We start from the raw sequence: 21,209 nt of genomic DNA, 5'->3' as shown, positions 1-21,209 counted from the left end.
TGAACTGGAACCAGGGCCTAAACCACACCAGAGGACGTGCTCAACAAACTGACCACACTGCTGGGAAACACCAGCATGACTGCAGAGACTGCCAGCTTCTGAGCCAGCTTCAAACCAGTTCAGGAGTAACTGGGGAAGAGAGAGCACATCCAAACACAGCTGGATCTCTGCTTAAATGCAGTTTCACTATGGATTTGTGCTCCATGTACAAACTGCTCAATCTCACTTTTAGACAGAACCTAGAGGCCAAAGGATGAGGTTCACACTGGAAATAAGGTACCTTGCTCTGTATTAACAGTTACAAGATTTTCAAGGAGAAAACAAATCCACTACAATGTCTCCAGAAAACAAAAAAATATCTTTGACTCCTCTCTAAAATAAAACCTCTATTTTAGATAATGCTATGAAGCACTCTGGTGTGTATTATACATGGCATTAGGTTTGATTACAACAATTCCCTCATTATTTTTCTCATTAAAAATTCACAAGTAGCAAGTACGGACCCAAAGTACAGGAAGTTGAATCCTAAGTCAGAGAAAGATCTAAAAAAGAAATTAAGTTTGGCTGAGGCTGACTGGAAAGCTCTTCCAAGCCCAGAAGGGCCACATACCAAGAAAAGACAAAACAAGACACAGAGAAAAGGGTCAGAACTGGAGTCTAACCATAAATATAAATAATGCTGTCATTAACAAGGATGTTTAAAGAAAGCTGGTGATGAGCAACTGATCTCAAAGCCCAAGAGAAGACAAAGGAAAGGAGACAACATTTAGTGATTGATATGGAAAAAATGCAGCTAAAACAAATTCCTGCCCATCAAATACACACTGTGCAGCACATCAACAGGAAGCCTACAGAGATACTGTGCAATCTGATAAAGCATTTAGCATGACTTGTCATTCATCATGCCAGTGTCTCAGTGTACTCTGACACCAATGCTCATGGAAATGCACCTCCTCAGTAAAGAGCAAGCTCTCAGTGCACACTGTACAGCAGTTGAGAGGGAAGTGGTTTTCTGCTCAAACTCACAAGTTCCCAGTTTGCTCCAAAAATGTAGCTCCTAAGCACAGCACAAGTCAGAGGAACCTGTACACACTTACCCTCAGCTGAGAGAGCCCAACCTGTAATTACTTGTAGGAGAAGGATATTCAGGTTTTGGATATTGACACCAGGCAGCCCACTTGCAATGGACAGTCTTGGATCCCAGCAAAAGCAGTCCTGACTTGCACCCCACACATATCCAGTAAAACTGACTCTTTCAACACCATGAATTGTGTGAATTAGCAAAGATACCAGGCTACCTATGGTGACAAAACGAGATTAAAGTTCCAGGTTCACCACCTCACTGTTGTGCCCCTGCATCTCTTACAAAGCCATACTATAAAATGGGATCACTGCAGTAACTGGAAATCCAGTTTTCAAGGCAGGGTGGAGACCAAAGAGCCCGGAACTCCTTAAACCAGCTTTGCTGCTGAAGAAAACTTCTGTGTAATCACACCCTCGGGGCAAGAAGTCCTAATTGTTCCACTGATTCACTTTCAACAGCAAACCACCACAAACACTGAGGCTTCCTGTTCCAAATGCAGAGCATGATTCCTTGACCTCACCTACACCAGCAAGCCTGTGGAATGGCATTTAGGAAGCCTGTTTCTGACGTTTCTCCTCAGCAGAGGAAGAAACATCCACACTCCTCAGTGACACTGCTTACGGCTTCAGCACACTGGGGCTGAAGCAGAGAAGGGCATCAAAACCTGAGCAGAAAGGAAAGCTTGTTTAGAACAAGATTATAGATAAATGCAGGAATATTCCAGCTGGAATTTTACATGCCCCCAGAGGAGCAAAAAAATGTACAGCAGAGCTGGTTGCTATGGGAACCATATCTTGCATGTTATAATATAACTTAAGTGACAGAACCAAGATACACTTTAAGTTAAATGCACAGAAAACTCCTCATTTAACTTCACCTGGGAAGCAGAACAGGAAAATTTAATTCTCTAACTTCCAACCTGGAAAAAAAAAACAACAACAACAAAAAAAGCAGGTAACAGTACCTGCATTGATTGGCCATTTAGAGGCCTGGCACAAACAGGCTTGGAAACAGTGCTGGGGAATCACCACACAACTTTGTGAGAACCAAAATCTGCCCCAAACCTGACAAACACTGATGCTGAACAGGCTGAATCTTAGAGAAGGGGGAGTTGGCAGATTCACTGCTGCTTCTTTCAAGACATCTCAGCATTAGCCAGTGGTTTCAGTGAGCCTAGTTGTCATTAGAGCCAAGAATTAAATCTGCACCTTGTCAGTCTCTGGCAAACAGATGAAGAAAATGCATAAGAAGGAAGAACTGTTTGGATTCAGTACTTCTGGGACTGAGAAATACAGATACAGCTAGAGAGTAGCAAAGTAAAGGAAACAAGTTATACAAAACAAAGGAAAAGACATTAACCTGGTTAAACCTCCTCAGAGGGAAAGCTAAGGAAACATCCACTTCTTGCCTCCTTCCCCCAGGGCATGTGCATGGATGCAGAAGAAATATGGAAAGATTAAGGCAGAAAACAAGATAATACAATAAAGGGAGCAAAACAGCCTATTGCTGTTGTGATCAAGACATTTATAGGAGAAAATCTGAACACAAACTAATCTTTCATGCTTTTCTTATTACAGTTAGGAGTGGCAATGTACCTACACACATTGCATTCTGCAGTCATGTAGAATCCCTGCTATCCCCTGCTTCTGACTTATCCCATCCTTAATTGTTTGAAATTAAGTTGTGTTTCTACAAATAAAATCAAAATCCCTCCAGATGAATTAAAAATAGCATATCTCTCTCCTAAGAAAATAATTCAACATAAACACAAAGATTTCTAAGGACCTGTGGTTTATGCTTTGATCATAACTCTCCGTTGGAATTAGCAGGAGCCAGATCAGAGATTAACAGAGCAGAAGCAGAACAAGATGTCCTAACTCCCTGGTAGAGAACTAAGATTTGCCTATCTCTTTTGGTCTGGCATTCTGAACTTCAGATCAAAGCCTGAAGTAAGAAGTTGATTAGTTAATCTTAAAAACTTTTGGAAAATAAAAGGTTTAACTATTTCAATACAGCAATCTCCTTAGCAGATTTCATCAGGAGCCTTTAAGAGGGCAGAATATCCAAGAGCCCTGCCTGGAAACGTTTCAGTATTTAAAGGATTTGCACAGTTTAAAAATATTTTTGAGGTTTCATCTGCTGCAGGCTAGGACAGAAAAAATTGTTGTGTGATGTAGCAAGTCACCAGGGCTGGCTGTTTCATGGGAGCAACTGTTTTATAGAGTTATCTACAGCCACGGGTCACCTGTGAAAGGAGAGCTCTTGTTAAAAGCAGGGAGAATTTAGAAGAGCAAGCAGGTCACAATCAGTAAAAGCACAAGAACAAAAGCACAGCTGCTCCTCTTCCTACTAAAAAGCCACAGGAGGAGTTTGAGAGCAGGACTGGGCTTCAGCAGGTTTTAAAAAGGCACGAGTAAAATTCATGACAGGAGAATGCCAGGGAGGCAAAGAGCAGGTCAGCAGCTGTCTAGAAATAGCCATTGGATTTTAGTTTGGAGTAACACTGGACTCAAAGGCTGGGGTGTCGAGTTCATGCTGCTAAGCTTAGAACCCTACAGAACTTCCAGCATTAGAGAAAAGGGTCTGCAACTTCTAATGAAGGGAACAGAAAGAGCAGGCACCTGACAAACCTGACACAGACGCACATCACCAGACCTGAAAGCGGCTGTCAGTAACTGCACACAGCAGCACCCCTTGTCTCTACCAGCTGCATCTCATCACAGCCACGTTTCTGCCATCAGCAACTCCACACCTGCTTTGGGCTCAGGGCTGCCAGCTCAGAGGGCTCTGAGCAGTGGCTCCCACCAGCCTGGCTGGGCTCTGATGCTCATCAGCTCCCCGGTGCTACCTACTGGCTGCTGCCAACTTTCAAACATAGAAATCTCCCATCAACAGAGTACTTGGGGAGACAAATAGTTCTGTTTCAGTGACAACATCAGTCAGATAATTAAGGACCTTTGAGTGAACCCTCTGGATGTCAGAGGAGCAAGGCACTGTTAGACAACAGCAATTTGTGGATTTAGATTATTTTCCCTTAGAGACATCCCTAAAACACTTGCATGTATGACCAGGTTAGGATTTTAACAAAAGACTGCAGCCAGAAAATAAATTAAATTGCACTAACAGCAACAACAAAAAAGGCTTGCAATACAGATTGGCTGTCTTGTGGGCTGTTTGTCAAATTAATAAGGTCACTGTCTGTAGGCCGAAATTAAAACTAGTTTCAGCCTGAAATCACACACCAGCAAACACTGACAGAAAAGAGGCAGTAAAATTCTGAACTTTACCCAGAATAAATTATCATGAACAAAAGCCATGATCAAAATACAGAATGGACATCAGAATGTATTTCATATGTACTTATTGGGATGTACAAATCTTTTTAAACAGCTAAACAAAATGAATGTGTTAGGCTGTACTCTGTTTTGGGTCTGTTTTGATGCAGTTTTGTGTTTGCTTGTTTGTTCTTGGTTTTGTTTTGGGGGGCTTTTCTTTGCTTTTGTTTTCTGGTTTAAAAATCAGCTCAAAAGTTTTTCCTGTTGAGAAACCCAGATCATTATTTTTCCCACTGGATGACAGATGACTGCAAAACGAGCCACTTTATTACTGATAGGAACTAAGCTCGAAGGAATGAGAGGCAGTTTTAGAAGTGTCTCTTGTTACATAAATCACTCAGCCTAAGATCAACTGAAAATAGGCTCATTAAAAGTGAATGAAAAAGCTCTTCAGTCAGAAAGCTCCAATCACAAGTTTCTTCCCCCCCATCTTTAAGACTGTGCTGTAGAATCCACCTATGAGAGCTGAGATTCCTGAAGCACAGATATAAAAAAGTATGAAGTAAAAAGTACATAGAAGAAAACAGCTGAAAAATACCTCACAAGGTATCCTCCTGCTTAGAAAGTGAAAGGTCATTCTCAAAATCTTTCTATTTATTTTAGCAATTCCTCCAGCCTTCAAATGATTCCTCTTAAGTGAGAAAATGCAACACTGACTCACAGAAATGTTGGGGAGAGGGAAGAATTACACTCTTAATGGTCTGTCTTCTACTGAATGACCCTACTCTTCAATATATGTAACAGAATAAGAAGCAGGGAAATTTCCTAGCACTCCTTTACTGCAAATCCCCCACTAAATGCCAGAACTGCACAAGGGTCAATTATCAGGCTGAAGAACATAAAAGCCCATTCAAAGGGAATATTAAATGAGAAACAGGTCATCATTCACACCAGCAAGAGGCTGGTTCTGAAGCAATAATTATTTTTCCAGAAATTTTCCAGTGTAGTCGTTACATCTGTGTTGCCTTGATAATGATGGTCTGACTTTTCCCCAGCTTTACACAAAAAAACCCCAAAAAAACCCACCTCCACACAAAATTGAGAACAAACAGAGACAACATTTGGAAGTTCAAGGATGAGCCTCATTGTGACAGAAAACTGCTGTGAAGTGATGGAGGCAGCTGTGCATTTTCTTCAAAGAGGTTGTGTACTCCTGGAAAAGGCCAAACCCATTGCTGCTGCCTCCCCAGCACCTCTGAAATGCCATTTCCTCGTGTTGTGGAAACTTTCCCATAGATACTCTTTCTCTACACACAGCAACACTGCTTGCTCTAAGCTGGCAGGGGATTCTTTTCCACACAGAGTCATCACATCTCTAATGATCTGTTACATGTCCCTCTAAGAAAACAGAGGGTATTGCTTAATGACACATGAGACATAAAAACCCTTTAAGACAGACTTAAGGCTGGCATGGAATTTGATTTCTTCCAAGAGAACTGCTAAAATTCTCTAAAGAACACCTTCAAAGAGATATGTTTTATGGTCATTGTTGAGCTCTTGTGCAAAATGCAAACAGGTTTAGCCAGATTTTTCCACTTCATCTCCTGGCATTTTACAGTCCACAAAATTAAGCCAAGAACAGGGAAGCCAAGTTGGATTTTTTTCAAAAGTAAGAAAATAGGGATTTGTTTTTTTCAGTTTTCAATTCCTGTTTGCTGCAGTGCCAGGAAAATGAAGTCTTCCTAAAGACAGGCCCAGGATTTAGCAACAGCACTTTGTGTTAACATCCAGAACTTGAGTCCATTTCTTGTCTCAACTGTAAATTAAACAGGGATCCTGGAAAATATTATGACTTCAAATTAAACATTACTGATACAAAATTTTCAAACTCACTCTCTCAAAAAAAGTTCTTTCTCTAGTGTCTGAGAGAATAAATCCAGAAAAGTTTCCCTGGCTCTGTGTTAAGCAGGCAGTGATTTTCAAAAGCCAGTTAGGTGTTACTACTGATGGACATAACATGAGAAGCTATTTCTGAGCTGAATGGGCTGCCATCAAATATTATTCATACAGAATGGAAGGGACCTGAGGGGTGCTGGTCGACAGTGGCTGAACATGAGCCAGAGTGCCCAGGTGGCCAAGAAGGCCAATGGCACCTGGCCTGGGTCAGGAATGGTGTGGCAGCAGGGCCAGGGCAGGGATTGTCCCCTGCACTCAGCACTGCTGAGGCCACACCTCAAATCCTGGAGTCACTTTTGGGCCCCTCATGACAAGAAAGACTTTGAGGCACTGGAGTGAGTCCAGAGAAGTGAACAGAGCTGGGGAGGGGTCTGGAGCACCAGGAGGAGCTGAGGGAGCTGGGAAAGGGGCTCAGTCTGGAGAAAAGGAGACTCTGGGGGGACCTTTAGGCTCTGCACTATTCCTGACAGGAAAGGGCAGCCAGATGGAGTTCAAGCTCTGCTCCCAGGAAACAAGCAGTAGGACAAAAGGAAGCTGCCTTGAGTTGCACCAAGGGAGGTTTGGATTGGATATTAGGAAACATTTCTTCATGGAAAGGGTTGTTCAGCATTGGAACAGGCTGTCTGGGAGGTGGTGGAGTCCCATCCCCACAGGTGTTTAAAAGACATGTGGATGTGACACTTGGGGACAGAGTTTTAGTGGTAAACCTGGCAGTGCTGGGGTAATCATTGGACTTTCTGATCCTAGAGATCTTTTCCAACCTAAACAACTCCACAATTCTCAATTCATGGGTAGGAACCTTAAGAGGTAAAGAAGGGAGAGAGGAAGGAGGGAGGACAGGTTTTTCTGCTGCCTTTAGGGTAAAGAAATTGGACCACTCACCTCCACTAAGTAACTTCATCACCAGCCACAGCTCATCTTTCACCACAAACGATGTGTAGTAAGATACAATGTTGGGGTGATGGCACTGACTCATGGCTTGAATTTCTTTCTGTAGAGAAAAATTAAACATTAGCAGTTGGACACAGTGGTAATTACTCCTCAGGCACAAAAGTTATCTTCCTCAAGACACAGCAAGGGTGCAAAGAAAAAGGATACCTAGAAGGTAAATGTAGAAAATCCAGAAATATTCTAAGCATTCAGGCTCCATCATACTAGAGCCAAAAGGTATTTTAGGGTGTTCTTCCTGCCTGTCTGGAGGAAGAAAAAGTAAACCAAAAAAACCCATGGCAAGGACATCAAAGTGGTGACAATCAAAATACCTGCACACAGCTACAACAGAATATTCCCAAAAATTCACTCTGGTTTGTGACCTAGGAAGTTCATGCTGACTTCTCCTCTCAGTAAAACACTGTGCAACAGATGCTTAATCTGTTGAAGACTATCATTTGGATGAGAAAGGGAAATATTAGCCTCTGGGGAAAAAAGTCCTCTTATTCCTAAAGTTTCTTCCCAGCAGGAAAGCAGATGGCTTAGCTCAATTAGGGTAAAGGCACAAAGGACAGCTGCATCCTTTGTCACACTGGAAGAAGAGAGAGATCACTTTGAGATTAGAAAGTCAGTAGCCACTACCAGTGCAGGACAATATGAAATATGTGCAGATGTTAAATTGTTTTGAGTTTTGACTGTGCTTAGTCTTAGTTTTGGTTATGGGTTCGGAGTTGAAGTTTTCCAGGTTATGGAGGGAACAACACCACAGAAAACATTGACTGATTTCATTATGCAAGCACAAATCACCACTTTGGACAGAAAGACTCACAGTTTCTTGGCTGTCCACAGACAAAAGCCATCCCCTGAGCCAAGCCTGGCACCCTGCACTGCACCCAGCCGAGCCTTTGTGCTTCAGCCAAGTCCCCCAACCTGACAAATTGTACCCACCCCAGACACTCATCCTCTCATACCCTGAACTTCTGCTCTCAACTGCAGCATTCCTCCACAGGACACACAGGAGGAAGAGAGCAAGGCCCTTCACCCCTGATCCTTCCCTCCCTCTAAGCACAAGGCTTCCCTGGGACTGAAGTACAAGAAAGAGCTCTGAGAAGAATTCACTCATGCCCAGGACACCCCACAAATGCAGCACATTTTCCTCCTGCCCTGTACAAAGCTGTGCTTGTGCCTGAGTTCAGAGTAAAGCCACTGCTTCCCCTTGGCAAGGCCTGAGCTGGCAATCACAGCTCCAAAGGAACAGGCTCATGTTGATTTATCCACTTAGCACTGCTTTTCAGGGAGTAGGTGCCTTTGAGGAATCCAAAGCAATTGGTTCCTCTTTCTGCTTCCCCAGGAGAGGGACCAACTTTCCAGGAAACTTAACAAGCAGATTAAAGAAGAATCCTTCTAAACAGGAAAGGATATTTGAAGAGGAATAAGCTATTCATCTCCATGTAGCATACTCTGACTAAAAAACACTCTGTGAAAATAAATACAGCCTAAAAACAATATATTTTGCTTACTCTGACAGCTCCAGCACCCTTCCTTGCAAACTTTCACTTGTGTCAAGTCATTTTTCACAAAGGAAATAAATCAGCAACTTTGGAGTTTTCTGTGGTTCTCTGTAGTTCTCTCTCTGACAATTAAAATACACTACACAAGATCAACTGGCACCAGAGGAAACCAAGGTGGAAAGCAGCAAGCAAGGACTGGTAATCCATCCTATCAGCCAGACCTGCCCCAAATCCACCACTCTCAGAAAGTATCTAGAGGAGCTGGCTTTATATTTTCTCAGCTAAACTGTTCAAAATATTTTGAAGCAGTTCCCTGGGAGATCAAGAGAGTAATATGAGAAATGTATACAAACATTGCATATTTAATATATATTTGTGTATGCTACTGGAGTACAGGAGGCAATGAAACAAAGTCTGGACCAAGTTGACTTAAGATCCTAGACCTAGATCAGATTTTTGCTATTTAAGCAGCCCCTTACTACAGAAATTTTCAGGCATTTGGTGACAGTTGACATTTTATTATTATTTTCTAAGAACTTCCTCTCTCATTCACTACCACAATCTGCTCCCTGGGCTGGGAAACACAGCTAAAAAAAAAGCTGAAGTCTGTCATGTGCACCAAAGCATAAAGAGGGAAAATAAACAATCACAAACCTGATCTGTGCAATTAAACACCTCTGTCAGCCAGTGGATGTATAATACAGACAGATTAATCCATTTCTCTCACAGTGTAGCACAGCTCTGAATAATTAATTGCATCACAGCCCACGATTTTCAGTGTTTTTACATTATTACCAATCAGAAGGAGCAGCAGCCATGCAGACTTTTCCTCACACCCCCAAACCCCCATTGCATTTCCAGCAGTTTTCTAGGCTAATCTCACACTGGCTACATCAAAGCTTGGTTCCTGTTCTCCCCCAAAGAGGGTACCAACATCCTGAAAGCTCAACCCATACAACTGTTTAAAGTGATAGTGGCAAATCACAGGGGCTTTGTGGTTAAAATGCTTCCTGGCATAACTGAACCCAAGCCAATTCTATCATGCATCCACAGCCTGCTGCAGCAGCTCCAATGCAGGGGCTGAAGGGCTGGAGCTAAAGCTGGGATCCCACTCAAGGATCACTGGGCAGCTCTGCTCAAAAACAGAGTAGGAAGGGATAAAATGCAGCAAAACAGCCATTTTGTATGCAGTAAGCTCAGCTTTAATATTATTCCCAAAGCTTTTGGGAGAGTTTGCTGCTCTTCAAACACAACAAAGTCACAGCAGGTAAAGGTTTCCTCTTCCCACCTCCATAATAAGATTGCTAGCCCCAGATAACAGAGTTACAACTGCGCTTCCCATATTTTCCCCAGCATCAAAACTATATTGGAAGACTGCTAATAAAAATCTCAGTGATTTCCACACCTCTGTAATAATTTATTTGGGCTGCTCTATTCCCTCTCTGCCAACAGCCGTGGGTCACTTGATACAGCCCCCCAAGCCATCCACAGATGCAGTGGGTGATAAGCAGCTCTTCCACCCAACACCCCTCACCCTCCATGGCTCCAGTGATGAGAGACAGCCTTCCTGCCAATTCCCATAAATTCCTCTGCTTTCTGCTCAGCTATGGAGAATGAATTCCCCACAAAAACAAGTCTAGACACAGGCAATGGTTTGGAAATGGTTACATGCTCACCCTGGGCGAGATATTAAAAATATCTGTATTGTCAAATACCAAAAGCAAATAGACTGGGATTAGCTCTAAATGCCTCCATGGCTTCCATTAAGGGTTCTGACAAATGTTTTCAGTACTTCTACAGGCAATAAAAGAAACATTTCAAGGCTTGCAAAACAGTCATAAAAGTGCAATGAAGTATAATCTAGACTCATAAGCAATCTATTAGTCTCCTGTAAGTCAGACATACTTCTGGAGATCAGCTATTTTGGATGAGGCTTTATTTGCCCAGTGACACACAATTGAAGTTTGAATTAATAGGAGCAGGTAAGGCTGTGTTTTAGCTACCAGCTCAGGTTTCCTAATGGTATTTTCTTTTCACATCACCACCTTTTACTCTGTGTTTATCTGCCCCTGAGGCTTGCTTCAGAGGCACTTGCTCTCAAATACCAGGATTAAAATTATGCTTTATTTAGTTTTACTTCCTACATGTTGACATGAACTCCAGAGAGATAGCACAGCAGCAGAGTGCTTTCATGTGGCTACCTGCAACTTCAGAGGAGTCCAGAGAGCTGCCAGCATGGTTACCCTGTTTGAAGGGAATCACAATCATAGGAGAAATGGGGAGGGAAAGCATGGCTGGAGCAGAAATCAAAGCAGGTCAGATGTGATCACCCCTTGAAAACACCAATGCTTCAACTACGGCTGGCAAAGATCTTATACCATGAGATTTCAGCTGGGAGATAAGGCATTAAAGCTGCTCTTCATCCTTTTAAAGCAGGATTTAGAGCTCCATAACCATTCACATTCTGCTCCAAGTGAAACCTTAACAGTTTAACTAAAAGGTTGTAAAATTGACAATAATAATTCATGTGCCTTTTGAGGTGGAAACATAACTAAAAATAAAAAACAAACCCAAACATGTTCTTCTATCAAAATTAACTCAACAGACATTTTTAAGAAGGTGGGAAAAGCACAAAATCAGAGATTCTGATTCAACTCCCACTCCTTGGATTATCCAGTTCAACTCCTTGCTTTCAGTGGCTACAGGAGCTAAAGTGGCATGAGTGGAGTTAGATTAGCCCTAGAACAACAGTGGAAAAGAAAGAATTCTGAAAGGGATAAACACAGTTCATCCATTAAGTAATCTTCAGTGATGGGAACAAAATAGTGCCATGGCAAGTCATTCAGCAGTTGTCCATTTCAATGGCTACTCTTCTGCCTCCTTCAGTGGTCATTCCTTCTTTCAAAATCTTCATCATTAGTGAAAATGTACTGAAGGAAGCAGGTGTTCCTGAACTGTTGTGCTGCAGCAATTCCTACATGGCCATTTTTTATTGGTTTCAGCCAAAAAGCAGATGGGTGAGTGACTGCCTCCTCTCACAGATACAAGCAAGCCAGCTTTACCCACATCCACAGCTAACCTATCACTGATCCTTAGAGTTGTTCAGATCAATAGCCAGTGCTTACAGCTCAACAATGCTTTCAGTGGGATTAATGACCACAGACAGCTGCAAACTCTCTGAAATTCTTTACATGCACCATCTCATGCTCACCCAGTCCAAGAGAAGGAAGACACTGGATGTTCAGGATTTCACCCACCATTAATTCTGATGTTCATCGTGAACTTTACACAAAAAAAAAAAACAAAACAAAACCAAAACAAAACCTAAACCAATCCAGTAATTAAGATTTCTGTTGTGGCTGCTTGATAAACAATACAACCAAGCTGTACCCAGCACAGGTTTAAGTCTTAAGCTGCAATCCCAACATGCAAGGAACGTGTAACTCAGCAGATCAAATAACCATGCAGAGCCCACATGTCATTTATCAGATTCCCTGGCACTGACACTGGGGGACTTCTTTTCCCTGGAGCAAGCATGAAGGTCTCAGGCCTGGAAATGGAATTATAATGGCAATTCCCATCAGATGACAGGCATGGATGAAACATCTGTACTACTTCTACAGCAATCTGCTGCTTTGTCCCCAACAACCTTATAGTCTGGTTAAACCACTTGTAGGAAGTGCTCCATCAGATCAAAGGCAGTTCAATATCCTGTCCAAGTCTTCAAAAGAAGGTGTAAAAACCCTATAAAAAGCAGCTACACAATTATCTGCCCAGAGGGCAGACTTCTGACTAAGCCTGGGCAGTTAACAGTTGGCTTATGATTTAAACCAGAGGAGTTCATAATCCCTTTTTTAAATCCTATCTAATTTAACCTTCTCAACTATAGGTTGATTAATTTAATCTCACGCAATGTTTGATCTCCATGCTATTGGCAGCAAGTTCCCTGGGTTATTTCCATGAAATTCTAAAGGACATTTCTGTTTAACTGCAGTTCAATTTGTTCCCTCAGCCTCCTTACCTGCCCTCTGGCCATAGCACTGGAAGAGCAGCACCTTCACCTCTTGTGTGCAGCCTGTCAGGCCCAGGGCAATCAGTCTCTGGAGCAGGAAGAATTTGCCATCTTTCTAGGAACAGCAACACCACATCTCCCATGCTCTTTCCTGAGCCTGTCTCCTGTTGAATCATCTTAGGGAATAAACAGGCAGCATTTCCCTCTAGCTGGGAAAGCCCAATGTGAAATATCCCATAGCTTCTGTTTCCCTCTCTGCTGTTCAACATTCCTGGTAACTGCTAAGCTGACAACCCACGTCATCTGCTACTCATGGAGAAAGAAAGTCTCCATCTGGATGAAAGAAAACTCAGCTTTAATTACATGAAAATGAAGTAGAGTTTGTAGGACAGAGGGGGGATTTAAGGCCTTTCAGATCAGTAATTCTTTAAAACAAGAGAACACTTACACAAGAAAAAAGGTTGGAAGCATGGTTAATTTTGAGGCAGATGCTACACCACTGTTTCAAGGATTGGCAACCAGCATCCCACAATGGAAAAGAGTGCAAAACACAGCTCTGAATGGTGTGCAGCTGTGAAATACAACACATGAGCAAGCAGACTGTTTGCAAACCCATACCAGTGTGGTTGTTAACTACTGTGGGTTGCAAGACAAATAAAAAGTGTAACTTAGCAATAAATCAAAAACTCCAAGACCATTTGTAGACAACACTGTATTTGACCACATCTCACTGCGCTCTGCTCCCAGTCACACCCCTAAGCAAGAATCCCTATAAGCTACATTGTACTTCTCTGTCAGCCAAACTCCACAGGCAGGCTAGGAAAGATCTGTGAGCATTCAGGAATGTACAGGAAAAAAGATGAAAATGAGGCATGGAAATAAATTCCTGACAAACATCACCTAGTTCAGTAGCTGGGTTAGAAGGAGGCACATCTCTGCACAGCATTACTCCTGCTGTCTACATTCTTTACAGCAATTAGCACTTCAGCTGAAGAGCTCAATGCCCTTGACTTGGCCTGCTCATGATTCAACAAAGCTGGCCCTTCCTGCATTTTCCATACCCCAGAGCAGCAATAAATAAATTTAGTGCATTAACTTGGAATGTCATACAGTATATGCAAAGTGTGCAGTTTATTCCTGACCACCCACACAGCTCAAATGTATATTGAGATAAAAGGATCAAGATCAATACCTTTAATGAGCCAAGTCATAGCACTTACTCTAAGCACAGCATCTCCAAGCAAGGATGTGATCCCAGATTTTATGGCCTCAGGACACCTGCTAGGCTTAAAGGAAGCTCAAGGCCACTCATCCATCCAGCTGGTGATAGAGCCACTTACTCTGCATTTCCCTCTTCAAATTAACCTTTCTCTTCTCCTCCATCCCAAGAACTACAAGTGCAAACCACTAAGCAGCACAGACACTAAAAGAGGTGTGCAAGAACCAAATCACCTTTTTAAGGATGGCAGTATGGTTTGCTGGTCTCCCTACCCTCTCCCAAGCAATGTGAGACTGTTCTACCCTCTTGGCTATGCAGCTTCTGGGAATAAGGAAGCTTGCTTCAACAGAGAAATGTGAGGCACTCCAGAAAAATAATTATAAAATAATTTAAGCACAATTTTCCCTTTGCTATCACACTGTCCAATGAGTGGGCAGTGCTGTAACCCAAGAGCACTCCTGACCCCAGGCAGGAAAGCAGAGCTCACCATAAGCTGACTGCTGTGCCCAGTTGCCTTCCCAGCAACAGAAGCCCCATGAAAGCCCCAGTTTGTGATTTTAACTGCACTAGGGGAGAGGAGAAAGCAAGGCAGGGGCATAACATATCCCAGTGTGAACTCATCATATTTGTCTTTGTATTTGCTTCTTAAAACAACTGTAACCTGCAACCACCTACGGTTAACTTTGGGTTTGTTTTTTTTTGTGGGGAAGGTACAATCCTGCAATATGAAGTTTTGATGCTCAGAGAAGTTACTTTAGGGTAGAAGCAGATATGGAAACAAGATAAAAAGAAGTGAAGCACACAGAGCTGGGAAATCAGGAACTTCCATTCTTTTGGCTCTTGCACTGAGAAGCAACACTGATGATCCGACAGACTGACAAATTCAGAACAAACCCAGGGAAAACACTTTTTCACACAACACAACCACCTCAGCAACCCCTGCTCCTGGGAGCTGCTACAGCTCAGAACCATCTTCGTGCCCCTCCACCCCTCCATGACTTTTAAATTCAAGAACACTTACAGCTGCATATTAAGCCCAGAGAAGGACTCACACCAGATCCAGTCACAAAAGTGGAAGCTCTGGAGAGCTGACAACAGCAATACATTGCAGACTCACCCATAACAGGAAAAATCATTGGGAGGAATGGGTCAGCCAGAGACTTAAAATGTGCAATTAGAAGTACTTATCTAAAATTACACATCAAGTCTCTGCAGTGTCTCTTTCTGAACCTAATGTTTTTAGTCAGAATTGGCAATTACTCAAAGAATCCCAGTCTCAATTACTACATCCTGACAATGCACTCAGGAATATCACTGAGGCAGGGTAGTATGGGCAAGCCACACAAAAGGCTTGAAAAGGATACCAAGGGTTGGTATAAGGACAAAAAGACCAACTGTGAGAAGAGATCTTGAACTCCTACACTAGCATGAGCCATAAGAGGATTTGAACACAGGCCCACACGCAACCCTCCTCGGGAGCACTGGCAGCCTGAATGGGGCCTTTCCTCTTAACCAGGGCAGATTTGCAGATACTCATAACAACAAAAATACCATTAGATACTAGATAGAAATTGGAACTGTGATTTGCTGAAGATTGTACAAATGCAGAGGTAGCAGGACTCCCAAATTCTGTTTCTGTTCTACCTTTTAATTGCAAGCACCAAAACAAGTGCCTGAGGTAAACTACAGCAGCTGTTGAGGGGCGACAGAAAGACAAGGTAGGATTATAAAAATCCTAGAGAGGTGCTTCAGAAGAAAAGATGGTACCAGGCCCCATCTCCATAATGCCAGTATTTACTGTGGAAAATTTTGCCCCAGAGAGCTCTCTCATTCTAGTGGAGACACCTCAATGTTCACAGGAATGTCTGTGTCTGCCTTGCTTTTAAATTCAGGGACCTTCCAGATGTGAGGTGAATGAGAGAACCACTGCACTACAGAGGCACCAGCTCACACACACAAAGAGAAGAAAACCAAACCCATCAACACAGAAGCCAGATGAGGAAAGGGAAATTTCAGTTATCACAGCTCCTGCAAAAATTCAGTTTTTCAATGAGACAACCTTGAGAAAAGAGACACAGAGCAGCAGAAAATTACAGCGCTGCACCTCCAAAGGACTCTGTCTCCTTTCCTGAACTCAGAATTATGGGGATTTCCATATGGCAGCCTGCAATATGTCAGTGATCCCTTTAGCTGGCATCAGTACCAGAAAGAGATTAGGAACAACAGCTAATTCATTCAGTTTTTCTCTTTACAGGTGAATGGGGAAAAATGTAAAGAACTGCAGGAAAGGAAAGAAAAGCAATGTCATTTCCTTCAATTTTAAATGTTCTGAAAGCATGTAGCTCTGGATCCCCCTCAAACTTCAGGGCTCTTGTGGGTATAGCAGAGCTTCACACTTGCACATTAACTCAGTTCAAAACAAAGGGATTATACAAAGTGCTGAGCTCTAAACAAACAGTCTGAAGTTTTGCAACAGTTGATCTTTTTAACATTTTAAGTACCATGTCCCACAACCAGGACAACTGAGCTGCCTCTAATGAAGTCAGTCGAGTTCCCTCACCTTCACCCCACTTCAAGAAAGGTTTTAAGACACTTGGCAAAGAGATATCTCAGAAATAACTGAAACACAACCCCCCAGACAATCCTGAATGCATACCAGGAGTTCATCCATGCTCGTCTGACACTTCTCAAGATTGATCCGTTTGATCGCCACCTTCTCCTTCTTCGGAGCACAGAAAGCTGCCTGGACCACGGCAGTGGCTCCACTCCCTGGGGGGAAAACAGAGAGTTACCAACACCTTACAGACTTCAGCAGGAAGGGAGGGAGGCCAGACAACAAAATTCTGGGTGCCAAACAGCAAAGACAGCAGAGCCAAGTGAAAACCCAGTGAGAGCACTCCAGGCACTCCTCACTGTGCAGCTCCTTGGGTTGGCTCAGCCACCACATCCAAGTGCTGGGCAAACTGAAGGAAAACAAGTGGGTCTTTATGATCCCTTCCAGGGATCATTACAGCTCTGCAGACCAAAAACCCTCTCCAGACTCCAGCTTCCCTACAAAAGAGTGATTCTACTCATGTACTTTTAAAAGGTATGTCACTGAGGTCACACAGACTTCTAACCTGATGTGTTTACCCAAAGTGTCAAAACAAGCCACTCTTTGCTACCGACACTAATGAGATTTTTCAAATATTTTTATGCACTAACTACTGTTCTCATCTCTCCTCATTTTATGCAAAGACACGAGGTGGGTTTCATTCAGGCAGGTTCAGCTTCAGCTCTCCCACTGCCTCAGTTTCTGGGTTGAAAACTGCAGCCCCAGAACATTTAAATTCCAATAGAGAAAAAATACCACATTTTGACATACAGTCCTTCAAACTGCTACAAGTAGGGAGTTCTGGATTTAAAGTACACAGCACCATCATATCCTTTGACATGCAAGGGAGTTTGCAATAGTGAGATTTAAAATCTATTTGATGGTAAGTTCCTTTTTGTTGGCTTCCAGAAGCTGTTACAACTTTCACCTCTGATCAATAGGACACCTATGTTGTTTTACTTTCTACCTTCTTCATGGTTCCCCACATTTACACACTTCACTGGAAAGGAGTAAATCCACAGTAATAAAATGGGGGTAGGATATGTGGAAAATAGCTCAAATGTTCCTGTTGCAAATACCTAAAAAATGTTAATAAAAACAAAGATAAATGAAAACAATTATTCTGCATTTTGGTGTAACGCCCCTATTTTAGCAGATTCTCCTATTTTTAACACTATAAAAACTACTACCAGATTCTGCAATTCAGGTAAAGCACTTTTTTGCAAGCTTTGTGATTTTTTTCTAGTACATTCACATAAACTGGGAGCAAAAACTTTAATTTTCAAACAAAGGCTACTAAAGATCCCTACAATCACTATCAAAAGCCTTCTCACACCAAGTTCTAGGTGAGGGAAAGAGCTTGAAACTCAGCCCTGAAATACAGAGGAAAACTGCTCCATTCAGAGTCCCACTGAAATAAATTGAAAAGCCCTGAACTGTGGGACTCTGCTCCTCTAATCTTCAACCAGCACCTGCTACAGTGGGAGCTACAGGACTTTGACTTCACTTTATATGGCATGGCCAGTGCACCCTGGACATCAGCATCAGCTTGCCAGGACTCCCTGTACTCAGGAGTTTACATTTTAATGGCAGAAGTGTGCAGAACAGGGAATGCTAATGTTGCTAAAGCTTTATTATTTCCCAAAGCAAATTGGTTTTTAAGAAGTTCAAGACCGAGGCCATTTATTACTTGCACACATATTGTTTTTCAGAGACTGTTCACAGCACAAGGCAAAACAAAGTTATTAGGAAAAGGACAGCATTAACAGCAAGAATATTTACAAAGGGCTTTGAAAACAAAGTTTGAGTGCTGTAAGCAGGTTCTAGAGCAAAGAGATGATGGAGAGGTCTATGCAGATATTTAACAGAAAGTGCTCAGAAAGATCAAGGAGGGGAGGTTTTGACAGCAGAGTGTGGTTAGACTGCCAGGAGCAGGGCTGAAAAACACAACATTAAGCACAGGACAAACACCCCAAAACAAACCTCCATATGCACTCCCTGTAGTCACTCTGCCCAGCAGGTGCAGGAATCCAGCATGAAAACAGCAGTCCCAGTATAAATTAATTCCCACTCACTGGGAATCCTGGGTGGCCCTGACCTACTCCTCTCCCCTCAGTAGCTGCTTCTCTTGGTTTGTTTCTGCTGCTTCTTCGATGGGGGGAAAAAAGTAAAAGCACAAGGGTTCAAGACAAAGAGAGCAACACACACAGAAGTGGTGACATAAGGCAGAAGTGAGTTTGCACTTCCTAGCATTGCTGGTCTCCTTACAGCAATAGCCTTTTGGAAGTCAGAACAAAAAACAAACACTGTATCAGTTCTTTGGAAAGAGTTAGATCCCAGAAGAAATGTTGCTGCTGACACATTCAAAGTGCCAGTATTATGATTTCTTTCTTTGGATGTCTTAGTGCATAGTAATAGAGACTGAAAACACAAGCCAGATGCTGAGGAATATATGACTGTGCACCTCAGAGGACTGTCTTGTCACACAACCCTTTTCACTCCCCAGCTGGATTCTCAGTGTGTATTTATACCTCTAAAGCTACCTGTTCTCATAAGCACTTCTCATAAGTGTTCAAAGACTCTTTCTGGGTATCTCAGACACTCAGTAGTGTCAGCACACTCCTGCTTCCCCCCACAGCATGACATCCTAGGATTTCTGTGCCAGTTAAATACAGTTTGTGTAAGCACAACTGGCAGAGGTGCTTCTTACAATCCAGATGCAACATCATTACTGTGAACCAAGTCCTTCACAAGATGAAGTCCAGGGCTTTAAAGCAGTCACCACACAAAGACTAGCTTTGTGTTTTATTCTTTTAGGATGTCACTACCAGAAACAATAGATGAAGCCTAATTAAAAGCAGGACCACTCAAGCTACAGCTCCTTTCCAGTCCTTGAGTCCGGAGATCAATGCTCACTAGGACTTCAGGGCAAAAACTGCTTCTCACTAAGTGCTGGACAATGCCCCAGCCTACAGGGACCCGATCTGTCATGAGTGTATGGCATTATTTGAACAGTAATGAAATCCTAAACTAAATCCTTCTGGGCACATGGCAGGGAATCATCTGAACTCGAGACTCCTCCCATTTAATTCCCTGCTGCTCCTACTTTTCTGGCAGCTCTCTTTAGTTCGATCACCACCTGCTCTCCCCACTCCCCCCTCTCCCGCTAATTCGTCATTTCTTTCAGCTCCTCTGTAGCACTAATTATAAAGAAACAATGAAATCTCAAAAGCGTATCAAGCGAGGATTAAGCCAAGCTGCAGCACGATGTGCCACAAGCAAGCTGCTCTTTGGTGGCAGCAGCAGCTTCTGGGACCAAACAAAGACAGGTTTTCATGCTTCTTTGGAGAGTTCAGAAAACACGGCAACGTGGGCACTTCAGGCTTTGCAGCCACACAGTTTGTCTATTAAATGCCAGGGAGGCAAGAGAAAGAAAGGAGAGAAGCTGCAGCAAGGATGCTGAACACATTGCTAAGTGAAAACAAGCAGAGGGAGAGATGACACCAACAGAGAGAAAAAGAAAAAGCTCATTGAGGAAGTTGTAAAGTTTAGGAGCAGGTAACAAATCTGTGGGCAATGGCAGGAAGAGAAGAGACTTCCTGGGCTGCTATGGACAGGAAAAAACCCAAGGGAAGTTTGTGCCAGGGTAGCACAACTTGGACAAATCAACTCTCCCAGCAGTCACAGATCTGCTGCAAACAGAGCCAACTGCAGACCTGATGACATGGGCAGCACAGGGTTAATTAATGTTCCTGTGCTGGGTTCCCACTCACTCCCCACCACAGACACTCTGATCAAGGTCAGTGCTGAGGCTCTTCCCTCCGCCTCTCTCAGCCTCTTTCGGAGAAAATTTGCTCCCTGGTTAATCTCTCCCAACATAACGGCTTAGCAAAACAATAAAAAGCGGGCACAGCCAAATGCTAACTGCTTTATTCCTGAAAAGCAGGAGATCATTTTGTTGAAGGATGATGGGGAGGAAGGAGACCCCAAACAGGTATTAAGATCTGCTTAATACCCCCTGCTTTTGCCTCTGCAAGGCTCTCAGATATAGTTCCAACCCTTAGGATAGCAGCTGCAAAATTCCTGCATAAGAGGGTCACGACCTACTTTAGAAAACACCGCTTTAAGAGGAAAACATACCCTTTCTAACCCCTGCTTCTTTCATGTTTCTACGATTAAATGGCTCTTTCTGAAATAAAACCAACCTCTGAAAGGATTAAAATAACCCAAATAAAAAAGTCCCCAAGCACTCAGTTACTGAAGCCGGATTTTCCAGGTTATCTCCTCTGGATCCCTCGTCCCTGTACCTTCAGCATCCACAGCTCCAGCCTGAACTCCTTAAGCTGAGACAAACTCCCCATGAAAGCCCAGCATCAGCTTTCAAAGGAGGCTGGATACCATCTCTTCTACAGTTCCACAATTTGCATGAAGCTTCCATTTTTGAAAATACTGCAGTACCAAATCCCCTCTGTAGAGGAAATACACTTTCCCAGGGTCAAATGAACATTACAAACCACTTAGATTTGAAGGAACCTCTAGTCCATCCTCCTGCAGAAATCAGGATCAAATCCTGCTTAGATCAGATTACTCAGCATTGAACTCAGTCTAGTTTGGATTTTCTTTAACAAG

At 42.9% G+C, this 21,209-nt stretch overlaps 1 protein-coding gene across 1 annotated transcript in view; it reads right to left on the bottom strand.

Moving 5' to 3' along the window:
- OXSR1 (oxidative stress responsive kinase 1) overlaps nucleotides 1–21,209 on the bottom strand; it is an 87,757-nt gene that overhangs the window by 52,320 nt on the left and 14,228 nt on the right. Inside the window, exons 2-3 of the mRNA XM_030966295.1 lie at nucleotides 16,644–16,756; nucleotides 7,198–7,306 (exon numbers count right to left, since the gene is read on the bottom strand). Of these exons, the coding sequence (XP_030822155.1) occupies nucleotides 7,198–7,306; nucleotides 16,644–16,756 (222 nt within the window). The remainder of the gene's footprint in view (nucleotides 1–7,197; nucleotides 7,307–16,643; nucleotides 16,757–21,209) is intronic.

This window comes from Camarhynchus parvulus, chromosome 2 (genome assembly GCF_901933205.1).
Source record: "Camarhynchus parvulus chromosome 2, STF_HiC, whole genome shotgun sequence".
Lineage (NCBI taxonomy): Eukaryota > Metazoa > Chordata > Aves > Passeriformes > Thraupidae > Camarhynchus > Camarhynchus parvulus.
This window is presented reverse-complemented; position numbering and strand designations above follow the sequence as displayed.